Source organism: Colletotrichum karsti (genome assembly GCF_011947395.1).
Source record: "Colletotrichum karsti strain CkLH20 chromosome Unknown Scaffold10, whole genome shotgun sequence".
Lineage (NCBI taxonomy): Eukaryota > Fungi > Ascomycota > Sordariomycetes > Glomerellales > Glomerellaceae > Colletotrichum > Colletotrichum karsti.
In genome coordinates this window covers 479,821-491,921 of record NW_024065910.1, presented here as the reverse complement: position 1 = coordinate 491,921, position 12,101 = coordinate 479,821, and the positions used below count along the sequence as shown (strand labels likewise).

Genomic DNA, 12,101 nt, shown 5'->3' with positions numbered 1-12,101 from the left:
CCCCCCCCCCCCCCCCCCCCCCCCCCCCCCCCCCCCCCCCCCCCCCCCCCCCCCCCCCCCCCCCCCCCCCCCCCCCCCCCCCCCAGCGACAAATTACCAGCTTCACTCATTCTTTTGCTTCTCTTATACTCTCTCCCTCCTTCCAACCCTCCGTCCCTAGTTCTCTGAGTTACTGGACACTACGCTCAAGGTATCGGAATTGACCTCTTTTCCCCTCACAAAGGATGTGTTGGTCTGGATCACTGGCTAGACCTAGTTGTTTTGTCACGGATTCTTCCTGGTTGTTCTTCGCCAAGAGGGCTCAGGAGCTGTCAAGTGGCGGGAGAGGCGATAGAGAAAGACGAGAACGATGGGGATGTGTAGGAGACGTCGAATGCTGGCCAATGATAGGCACCCTGGAGAGGTCCAGAATGTACGAAGTGTGGAATCCGGACACAGGGAAGTCCAAAAGGTTGTCACCAGAAGACAGTCACGTTACACATCACATCACAGACCAGATGTCATAGCTACCATTGTGTCATTCCATTGCCTGAAGACCCCGTATTTACAACCAGGATCGATTTACTCTACAAGAAAACAAAATCCCTTTTACCAACCATCCCAAAGCCTAAAAAGCCAGTTTCGCGGTGGTATCATAGAGTTGCCAAAGAAAACCCGTTTACCCTTTACCTGTCCAAAGAGACAGGATTGTTGTTTGTTGCCATGGTATTTCCCTTTCCGTTGTGTGACTTTTTGCCTTCCTAACGCCGATTTTCAATGCACATCATCACGGGCCAATCCAGGTGGAAGGCCCCAAAAAAGAGGTCAAAATACAAGGCCAAATCCGTCCCATATGCAAGAGAATCGCATGCGATGCTGATGATTTCTTACTTGCTCTCCGGGGCGGGGAACATGAAGTTAGGGGGGTACGCGGGCATGCCGTTGGGCAGGGTGGTGATGCCGAAGGGGAAATTCTGAGGGAGAGGCTGGGCGTTGGCGCCGGAAGCCTGGGTGTCCTCACGACGATCACGGCCGCCACGGCGGTTGCGGCCGAAGTCATCATGACCATCGTCGCCATCGCCATCTCGGCCATCGTGGCGTCCGCTGCGGGTAGAACGAGGTCCGTGGTTACCGCTCTTGTCAGTCTGCATGCGGCGACTGATGGCCTTGGAAGAGACGCCGGCGCCGATCTCGATATCGGGCTCCTCAACAACAAGGCCGGTCTCGATGGGTCTGCCGCCGCTGCCACCGAACTCTGCGGTAAGCATCCACTTGCGATCGGCCTCAGTGAGTTTCGAGATGGGAATGATGCTGACTCCAGTCTGGTAATCACTGCAGTCGCGCGGACCAAAGCCTACGCCCCAACGGGTCTGGCACATGTTGTTAGTAGAGGACGTCAGAAGGGAAACCGTTCTTCACTTACTCGAAGCTGCGGGTCGCTATCCCTATTGGCCTCCATGGCTTCCTTGGCTCGGAACGCATCATCTCGGCTAACCATCTTGACGAACGCGTGACGCTTATCCTTGTTCACAATGCAAGTCTGCACCTCACCGAACTTGCTGAAAATCTCTCGCAACTCGGGCTCGGTGTAGCTAGGGAAGAAGTCAGTATCAGAGTTGAGTTGGGATGGTTTGGGACACTGACGCTACTCCGCCGACGAACAGAGTACGGCTGAGGACCTTGATCCTGCCGTTGGGAATGGTGGGGTCGTACTCAACCCACTTCTCTTTGGTGTTGCGGCGAGGGGTCGGGCTGCGTCCATTCCTGCCGACTGGGCTGCGCTGGCGATAATCGCCGGGTCGGCCGCGGTCATCGTAGCGACCACGGTTCGGAGAGTGACGTGCGTAGTCATCACGACTACCGCGAGGCGAGCCACGGGTTGGGTTGCGGGAGTCCCAGTGGCGACCCGGCGATCTGGAACGAGAACGTTGGTACCGGTTCGGCGATCTGGGGCCGTCGCTGTACCGGTGCTGGTCATGGCTGTTGTTGGATTGGCCGGGACCACCCCATCCCTGGTTCGTGGCGTAGTAATTGGGGGCGGGTGTGGCTGAGGTAGCCGGAGCAGCCGCAGCCGACGTAGGAGCCGGAGGAACAGGACCGCCTCCGCTGAGAACAGCGAGAAGAGCCGGGATCTGTTCCAACGGCACACCCTGGTCTCTGAGGGTCTTGATCAACAGCAGCTGTTGCTGTGTTCGAGGATCCATGGGAAGAGCAGGCGGCTGAGCTGCTCCAGCACCGGGGTACGGCATACCAACAGGCTGGCCCGGGGCCGGGGCCTGGGCCGGCGGCTGAGGAGGCCAAGAGAATGGCGCCGGAATAGGTGCAGGCGCAGGCGTAGCAGCAGTGGTGGCCGGCTGGCTGGAGTTGAATGGAAGCGAGTAAGGCGGCTGGCTGGGAGCAGCAGGACGAGCTGCATTCTGCTGATGCTGCGCAGTGATGCTCTGAAGGTTGGCCAGCACGCTAAGCGCGTTGGTCTGGGCCTGGCTCTGAGGGGCAGACTGAGGTGCAGTTTGAGCTGGAGCAGGTTGCTGAGCAGGGGCAGCTGCAGCTGCAGCGTTCTGGCGGGCGATGTTGGCAAGGGCTGCCATGATAGCACTACTGTTCTGAGCAGTAGGAGGAGTAGGAGCAGTGGGAGCGGCCGGTCGGTTGTAACCCATGAACGCGACCAAGCCTGGGGGGGGACTACCCTCCGGCGTGGTGGACTGGACTGCAAGTGAAGATGTGTTAGTGAAATACCACTTGTTACTTTAGAAGCAGGCTGAATGCCTCACAGGGCGACGTACTCGGTTCAGGAACAGGGACGGCGTTCAGGTTCTTGCGGAATGACTCTATCATCGCAGGGGGGAAGGTCTGGCCCTTCTCCCAAATGTCCAAGAGCTTGGAGATCTTATCCTACAAGAGGCAAAACAGAGTAAGTAAATATTCCTCAGATCCGGGGTGATCAAACAACAGCTTGTGAGCATTCGCATGTGCATGGATGTTCACAAGCATCACAGCCTTGGTGTGCTTTCAAGTCCTGAAGTGCGAGTCAAAGGTGAAAGGGGAGCCAGTAGAAGGCACTCAGCACTTGACACTCAGCTTGCAATGAGGCATCGCAAGATGTGACTGGCGGGAGGCGAATGAGGCCCCAACTATTCAAGATTTTCAAGCGTACCTTCTGACCCTCAGGGGCATACTGCAAAATGTCATTCATCAAGACTGGCATGAGTTCGGTGACTCGGTGGACACCAGCGGCGAAGGACTTGTCAGGAGCAGAGCTGTCTACAACCTGACCCAGAGCCTTGGCCTGTTCATTCCACTTGCGCGTTACAGAGTCTACCACGTAGAGAACGCCCAGCTTGTGGGAGACAGGAGCCTTCTTGAACTGCATGTAAAGCTTCTGGACGATTAAGGATTCATCCTAAAATAAAATAACGAGGTTAGTCTACGTCACCAGGTACTGACGATGCGATGGCGCGCGGCGAAGATCGTACCTGAACATTATCGACACACAGCTTGGTCAACGTATTGATGCGAGAGCCCGAAACGCCGGGAGGCTTGAGGGTGAGCATGGCCTGGAGGCCAGCTTCTAACTCCGCGGTCGCGGCGGAAGCCATGATGCCGGGTGCAATGCGACGACGGCGACGGCGATGGTAGTGGCGATGGTGGGTTGTGGTGTTTTTTCGGGTTTTCGTCCCAGTTGCAAAGATACGATGGGGGACGAAGTCAGGCAGGCGCGCAGGCAAAGGGGGAAAAAAGATGAAGCCTGCGTTGGCCAGTAGCCGAAGATGTTTGCGCAGTGGGAAAAGTAGCGCGGTGGGCGAATTACTGAGGTGGTTTGTGTACGTGAGGTCCAGAGTGGAAGGAGTCAACGCGAGCCACGACCAAAAAAACCCGAGGCCCAAAAAACCGCGAGTTCCTTCCTCGGGCAAGAGCAGACCAGACCAGTGGGCTCCTTCCCCGATCAACTTTTTTTTTCTTGTGTTTACAAGCCGCAGGCAGAAAATCCCAAATGTCGCCGACCAGCACTCTCTCAAAGTACGAACGATTCGAGTCTCTGGATTTGAATGACTCTCTACTTGTACGGACAGAGCGTGCGACACGTTTGAAGAGTCGTCCAAGGTCACGGAAGAGATTTCTACTGGCAGGGTCGTCGACGACTACTTTTCTGGCTTCACCCACGATCGGACTTTGCCGTTTTCGCTGGGAAAAATACGATATTCGTCAAGATGAGATGGGAGCCTCGATGGAGATATGGTTACCAGATGATTTCGGGGCGCGGGAGGGCGTGATGCAGAGACGCCTGGAGGCTTGTCAGTAGTAATTATTAGGAAGGGAGGTCGAGTTGAAGGAGGGAAATTCCTGAAGAGGGGAAGGGCGGGACCTGGGTCACATTTTAGAGACGACGTGGACTGGGACGTGGACGTGCCTGCCTGTAAGGAGCTGCCGAGCCTGAGATTTGCCAGTCACACAGTCAGCGCTGGCAGGTGAGAGATGGTCAAAGCTCTCCATGGAACAGATGGACCCATTAAAAATGTAAGATCTTTGTCATCCGGTCGCTTCTTTTTCTCAGGCAGAAAGCAACAGCTGTCAGGCAGCAATATTGCTGACTAAGTCGGTCGAGTCGCGAAGCGAGATAATAGCTCCACCGCCGAAGTTCTCCCGCCAAATTCAATTAATTGTTAGCGCGTCAATCTGGAAATAACGGGAAATGCCTTTTCGGCGCTCGGATTGGCCAGAGCTCCCGTCAACAAATTTGCGTCTCCGGGCCGGATGAACACGACACTACCGGAGCTTCTTTGGCCGCCGTATGTGCGGACAAAGCCCACTTGCCCACCTGCAGCGCATACGGGAGATTGAACTTCCACTTGGAAGATTCGCTGCCCAGCAACGAAGTCCTCTCTGTCGTCAATTACTTGATCGCTCGCGAGTCTGTTGCGCCTGATGAAGGGTGAACAGTCGGCTACTACGATGCTCTCTCCAACGACTTGTCACTTGGATTACGTGATTGCCGGCTACTGGTGCTCTGGTCTGCCGTGGGTGAACGGAACCCCAACCCTGTTTTGCTGGCCAAGCAAGAGCATCCTCGGATGAGGCGGTCGATACGATGCTGTGCCACGAAGGAGAAGTCTCTCCAAGACAGGCAGGAGGGTCAGTTCCTCGTCCCCATAGGTTACATTGAGCTTTGCGGCGGGTCACGGAGGCTCGGAGCTGGCGGCAGACGTGCGAGACAAGCTCGGAGCTCTGGATCACAACGGCGACGATCGATCAGCAAAGCCCCAATCGACTTCGACGCTGTTGACACTACTCCTTACTAACGCAGGCACCGAGTCCGGCGTCTGTAGCACGACAATAGCTCGAGGCGGCTGGTGAACGACTCGTGGGGGCCGGGGCCGCAGTTCTAAGTGCCCGGATACTCAACAACTCAATCTCAATGTCCAGTCTCACCGTGAGGCGCATTGTTCTTGGCCCAGCTGCCTCCAAGTCAGGGCAGATCAAGGCTACGATGTCAACAGCATGGAAAGATGCAATGCAGTTGGCTCGCTGGCGTTCCGAACTTCGGACGATGGGTGGGTGCTCCGAAAGAAGCCGCCCAGACATCCACTTCTCTCGGCTTTTCGCGCGCAAAAACGGGGCGGGGCGATACGGAGAACAAACTGGAGACAGAGTGCGTGCAAGACAGATTTTACAAGATGTGTGGACACAACAGATACGTAAAAAGACGGGGACTCCTCAAGGAGAGGCCAGATCCAGAGATTGACAGGACAGATTGATTGGAGTCGTTTGGGGGGTTGCATGAAACGGTACAAGTCGGGCTTTCGTTCTCCCTCAAAGCTCCTTACCTCAAGTATCGACGGCGAAGAAGGATGCCGTCGCAATTGAAACCAGCCTGAGTAAGGACACGACCAGGCGTAAGGGAGTTATGGTAGGGAGGGTTATGAGTATGAATGCCACATAGTGTAAAGTCAGGCGGCGGTTGAGAGTCTCTCCTTCATTCCTCTTAGCGCTAGGTAGGTTAAAGACACCTTGAAGTCTTTACTCTCCAATAAACCGCCCTGCTGAGTTCACGGCATCTTGTTGGACGTTTGGGGCCGACGTTGGGGATCGCGCCAAAGGCAGGGCACCCGGGTGCCGTGTACTTCTCACACCAAAACGCACTGCACAGGTACCTTACCGCAGCGGCCATCCCGTATGCCCGGGGTGTCCATTGGTATTTCCGCAGTGTGTACACACCCGCCGCCCAAGTGATGTAACTTCCGTGCAGGGGGGCATCGGGTCCGGGAACGCCTCTGTACCTCATATTTTTTTTCCAGGCATTGCGCCTTTTTCTCGAGTCTTTTCTTCCCTCTTTCCGACTTCCATCCTTCACCAGTCCTCCACTCCTCAGTATCTTCACAATGGCCTCTGTCGCGCGTCTTTCCTCCTCGGCTCTGAGGTCCTCCCTCAGGGTCTCCCCTTTCAATGCCAGGCTGACGGCTTTCAACGCCGCTCGCTGCTACTCCTCCAAGAACCAGGTAATTACAGCTTCCCGCCCGTCCGGCCGCAAACCTCGGATATCGTGAAGCTGACACGTTCCCAACTAGACCCTCAAGGAGCGCTTCGCTGAGCTCCTCCCTGAGAAGATCGAGGAGGTCAAGGCCCTGAGAAAGTAAGCAAACGCCTATCAAGTCTCTTATCACCAACCTCGACACTCGCTAACCTCGTCGGCGCAGAGAGCACGGCTCCAAGGTCATCGACAAGGTGACCCTCGACCAGGTCTATGGCGGTGCCCGTGGCATCAAGTGCCTCGTCTGGGAGGGTTCCGTCCTCGACTCCGAGGAGGGTATCCGCTTCCGCGGCAAGACCATCCCCGAGTGCCAGGAGCTCCTCCCCAAGGCTCCCGGTGGCAAGGAGCCTCTTCCTGAGGGTGAGTTTGAGCATTGCGATATTGGCCTTTGTGCGCGGGGCTAACGAGATGAACAGGTCTCTTCTGGCTTCTCCTGACCGGTGAGGTTCCCACCGAGCAGCAGGTCCGCGACCTGTCCGCCGAGTGGGCTGCCCGCTCCGACATCCCCAAGTTCGTCGAGGAGCTCATCGACCACTGCCCTACCGACCTTCACCCCATGGCCCAGTTCTCCCTGGCCGTCACCGCCCTCGAGCACACCTCTTCTTTCGCCAAGGCCTACGCCAAGGGTGTTAACAAGAAGGAGTACTGGGGATACACCTTTGAGGACTCCATGGACCTGATTGCCAAGCTGCCCACCATCGCCGCTCGCATCTACCAGAACGTCTTCAAGGGCGGCAAGGTTGCCCCCGTCCAGAAGGACAAGGACTACTCCTTCAACTTCGCCAACCAGCTCGGCTTCGGCGACAACGCCGACTTCATTGAGCTGATGCGTCTGTACCTGACCATCCACACTGACCACGAGGGTGGCAACGTCTCTGCCCACACCACCCACCTGGTCGGCTCCGCCCTCAGCTCTCCCTTCCTCTCCGTCTCTGCCGGTCTGAACGGTCTGGCCGGTCCCCTCCACGGTCTGGCCAACCAGGAGGTCCTTAACTGGCTCACCGAGATGAAGAAGGTTGTCGGCGACGACCTCAGCGACAAGGCCATCACCGACTACCTCTGGTCCACCCTGAACGCCGGCCGCGTCGTTCCCGGTTACGGCCACGCCGTTCTCCGCAAGACTGACCCCCGTTACATGGCTCAGCGCAAGTTCGCCCAGGGTACGTATCAACAGACCGACTTGAGATTGCGGACGTGATGCTGACAACCCTACAGAGAAGATGCCCAACGACCCCATGTTCAACCTCGTCTCCCAGGTTTACAAGATCGCCCCCAAGGTCCTCACCGAGCACGGCAAGACCAAGAACCCCTTCCCCAACGTCGACGCCCACTCCGGTGTCCTCCTCCAGTACTACGGTCTTACCGAGGCCAACTACTACACCGTCCTCTTCGGTGTTTCCCGCGCCATCGGTGTCCTTCCCCAGCTCATCATCGACCGCGCCCTCGGTGCCCCCATCGAGCGCCCCAAGTCCTTCTCTACCGAGAAGTGGGCCGAGCTTGTCAAGAAGCTCTAAGCGTTTACGCGTAGAGATACAGGAGACAAAAAAAGGAGTTGAGGCGCGCGCAATTAGACCTGCGGGCGCTGACAGAGCAGAAGGGTCGCACAAACGACCACCTATAGACATGACAGGCAGCGTGTTATTTCAGTCGGGGTGGATAGAAAGGCTCTGCGCGATACCATCCACTGCGCTTGTACAATAACGAGACGGACTGCTTTTACCGGGTTTTCTTGGGTTGTTTTAGTTACCTTGGCCGAGGCAGGCTGTCCGAATACACCAATGCTATTTTGAAGTTTAACAAAACGTCCGTTCTCGGAGCTTGGAGCACAACTACGGGTGACATGAGGAAGATGAGATGATGTCGAAGAGGAAACAATTGCCGATCTGTTCCCCGCGACAGCGACACGACAGGTGCGCCGCGTTGGAGACCGCGACCGGACTGAGAGCTGTCAGAGCTTGGAGAAGATTTGTTGGAGCTCCTGCAGGAGTGGCACACCGCACGCACGCGTGCCGAGCGTCACCGGCATGAAATGTTCTTAGCTAAGCTCGGAATGCATCCAATTGATCGAGGCTTTGCTTCTCGAGCGACCACAAAACACGAAAACATCCCCAATCGAGTCCGGAGCAAACACGGGGCTGCCACAAGTCCACCGAGGGATGCGCCGAAGACGCAGAGACGGGATGAAGTCTCATTGGCTAATTGGGTGTCACCGACGGGTTGTTTGCTGCGAATGAGGTTGAGGCTTCGGCGTCCCATTTTATTTTATTTTTCTCTCTTCCAATTCCTTACGTGGCTTGGGTCGGGAGATCCCCACGGAATTTTGCGTTGAGCTCTCCAGATGGGGACAAGGCTGGAGCTGTTGGGGAGGTTGAGCTCCAAGACCGGCGCGTTAGTGCCCGTTTGGTGTGGTTGGCGGATTACCCACGGGCCAGTCCGTGGCACTGCGACGCCGACGGACCCTTTTTTTCTTTTATTTTTGGGGGAGATTGAAGCTGAGCTCTCACAGCTTAATACCAACCAATAGTGACATGAGCTCGCATTGGTAGGTGAAGATGAGATAAGCTAAGCTGGAGGGAACAATGGCTTGTTCTGAATGCATCAGCTTTACTCTGGCTGACATCAGACGGCGCTCATCACAGCATCGTGTACACTTAAACAAGTGATGGCTATCATTGAGTCGGCCGAGATATTCAAAACTTCGGGAGACGCACAGGGAGAAGAAAAGGGAGTCTCGTCTTATAAGTAATACGACGACGTGTCTAGAGAAATATCGAGACTGATCATCGCCCACTCAAAAGCCGGTCTCTGTCTCACCTTCTCGCATTCCGACTCAGCTTCTTGTGTCACAACTACAACGTCGCCGTGCCGGCTTACACGCAGAAGTCATGTACCATGAGTGAAACTCGTGTCGCCCAGGCTGACATACGCTGGCGCATCCATTGGGGGGAAGGGCGACAAGGGCTCGGTCTCTTGCAACAGAAGCAGCCAACCAGCAGAGCGAAATGGACACATCTGCTCCTTCTCGGTGCCCGTCTGGGTAGGGACCTGCTGCTGCTGCAGGCCGATGTGCGCATTGGCAACTCAGCAGCAGCTCACCAATCTGCTCTGGGGACCGAAAAATTGAGGAGCTCAAGGAGTTCCAAGGAGCCCCCCCGGTTCACTGCTTTCCCTCCCAAACCCACCCAATTCCCACGTGCAAAAGGGTGCCTTCTCCCTCGCGCCCAGCTCCCGGAGCTTTCCTTCTATTCTCTCTGCTTTTCCCACTGCAGTCACTGACACTGAACGGAACCCCCCGACCACCCAAACCATTCCCCATCCCTCGAGTCGCCTTTATCGTTATTTCTTCTCTGAAATAACCGACCCTTTTTCTACCTAACAATTAAAAAAAAATCCCCCTTTGCCTCGGTCTTCCTCCGAGACAAGTTCGCCGAACAGCTCGATATCCGAGGTCCATTCCAAGCCTTTATCCCGCAACCTACCGCATTCCCCATTCCAAGCTTGTCTGGTCTGGCTCCATTCGCAAGCATTACCCCATACCCATAAACCGACAACTACAACCTCCCCCCGCGAAGAAGCACCCTCTTCCCTTGGTCAGGGCCATTTTCCGTCATCACAAGTAGCAGAGCCATGGTCGCCGTCGCCACTATGCCCGCCCCCGTCGGGGAGCCCCAGAAGCTGGAGAAGAAGCCCATCAAGTTCTCCAACTTGCTGTTGGGCGCCGGCTTGAACATGTTCGAGGTCACCACGCTCGGCCAGCCTCTCGAGGTCGTCAAGACCACCATGGCTGCCAACCGTGGCGACGGCTTTGGCACTGCCCTGGGCCGCATTTGGGGACGCGGTGGTGTCCTTGGCTGTGAGTAGATGCCCTCTCCCTTGGAAAATCGCACTCTGCCGTGCCGTGAAGTCGATCGATTACCCCCGCAATCGCATCGAATTGAAGGCTGACACTCTCCTCCAAAGTCTACCAGGGTCTCATCCCTTGGGCCTGGATCGAAGCCTCCACCAAGGGCGCCGTCCTCCTCTTCGTCGCCTCCGAAGCCGAGTTCTACGCCCGCAGCTACGGCGCTTCTGAGTTCGGTGGTGGTATCATCGGTGGTATCACCGGTGGTGTTGCCCAGGCCTATGCCACCATGGGTTTCTGCACTTGCATGAAGACGGTCGAGATCACCAAGCACAAGATGGCCGCCACGGGCGTCGCGCCCCAGAGCACCTTCGCCACTTTCATGGACATCTACCGCAAGGAGGGTATCCGCGGTATCAACAAGGGTGTCAACGCCGTTGCCATCCGTCAGATGACCAACTGGGGTTCCCGTTTCGGTCTGTCTCGTCTCTGTGAACAGGGTATTCGCAACGCCACCGGCAAGAAGGACGGCGAGAAGCTCGGCGCCTGGGAGAAGATCCTCGCCTCCGGTCTGGGTGGTGGTCTCAGCGCCTGGAATCAGCCCATCGAGGTTATCCGCGTTGAGATGCAGAGCAAGAAGGAGGACCCTAACCGACCCAAGAAGATGACTGTCGGCAACACTTTCCGCTACATCTACTCGACCAACGGCTTTTCTGGTCTGTACCGCGGCGTTGCCCCCCGTATCGGTCTTGGTGTCTGGCAGACTATTTGCATGGTCGCTATGGGTGATATGTAAGTTTTGCTACATTGACGCGCACGTTGGACTATGCTAATCATCTCGACTACAGGGCGAAGACTTACGTCGAGAAGCTCACCGGCGACCAGGTTACGGCTAAGCATTAAACGACGGCGTTATGGAAACAATACCTGGAAAGGATATTGAGCTTAGGCTTGTTGGCAAAAATGTCGGGGGCGGACTCCGTGTTCGTGTTGGAGGCCGTCGCTGCTCTCTCAGCACCACGGACGACTCCGTCCATGCCCCGTGCGAGTGAAATCCCGGGGCTCCGCGTCTGTATCTGTTGTGCATCTTGCTTGCTTCTGTTTTCACTTAGAGAGATATTCTGTTAGGCTGCGCTTTTGCGCCCCTGGAACTATAGACAAATGCTCCATGAAAATAACAAATGGCCCCATCTTCTCCGTGACATGCGCGTGGGTGGATCGAGGGCGTACCAGGACCAACCCCCCACACCTCCGATCAGACGACCGATTCGGAGTCGATCCGGTTCGACGTTCGCGGTGCGGCTCCCGGACCGGCCGAGCGTTAGAGTTCTCGGCGGTAACCAGACGTCGGTTTGACGGGGTTAGCCGCGCGCGCCTTGTGGATTTTCGACCGGATACTTGAAACTCAGACGAAAGCATCCTTGCGGCGAACCGCGCTGGCGAACCGCGGACCCCCCGGACTCCACTGTATATGGTGCACATCATGTGGGCATTTCTGTGGATGGATGGATGGTTTTTGACGACATGTCAACTTTGGTGAGTGGGTTATTCGATCCACGAGGGTTGATGGAAGTTTGGCTTGCTTACCTTCGTGGCCTGGGGGTGTGTTATTGTGAAATTCGCAGCTGGTCGGTGAGGCTTGGAGGGTTTGACGGTGTATGGACTCGTGGCTGGATGTGTTTGCTCAAGGTTGATGGGTTGAAGGGGTTGGTTGGAAGGGTTCTGGTGAAGTTTGTGGCAGGTCGTGACCTTGGG

The 12,101-nt window shown here is 56.4% G+C and overlaps 3 protein-coding genes across 3 annotated transcripts; 2 read left to right on the top strand and 1 right to left on the bottom strand.

Annotated features, from left to right (window-relative positions):
* Positions 1-866: 866 nt before the first annotated feature.
* Positions 867-3,575, bottom strand: CkaCkLH20_03994 (uncharacterized protein; the record flags this gene model as incomplete). Its single annotated transcript, XM_038886713.1, has 6 exons — positions 867-1,349; positions 1,403-1,571; positions 1,624-2,686; positions 2,763-2,871; positions 3,134-3,379; positions 3,453-3,575. The coding sequence occupies 6 exons, from the start codon at positions 3,573-3,575 to the stop codon at positions 867-869; spliced, it is 2,193 nt and encodes a 730-aa protein (XP_038747963.1).
* Positions 3,576-6,356: 2,781 nt separating this feature from the next.
* Positions 6,357-8,019, top strand: CkaCkLH20_03993 (citrate synthase; the record flags this gene model as incomplete). The annotated part of the gene is made up of 5 exons (XM_038886712.1): positions 6,357-6,473; positions 6,543-6,607; positions 6,672-6,865; positions 6,922-7,665; positions 7,721-8,019. 5 exons carry the CDS (start codon positions 6,357-6,359, stop codon positions 8,017-8,019), a joined length of 1,419 nt encoding a protein of 472 aa, XP_038747962.1.
* A 2,113-nt stretch (positions 8,020-10,132) lies between these two features.
* Positions 10,133-11,249, top strand: CkaCkLH20_03992 (mitochondrial dna replication protein; the record flags this gene model as incomplete). Its single annotated transcript, XM_038886711.1, has 3 exons — positions 10,133-10,358; positions 10,466-11,138; positions 11,195-11,249. The coding sequence occupies 3 exons, from the start codon at positions 10,133-10,135 to the stop codon at positions 11,247-11,249; spliced, it is 954 nt and encodes a 317-aa protein (XP_038747961.1).
* Between the last annotated feature and the right edge of the window lie 852 nt (positions 11,250-12,101).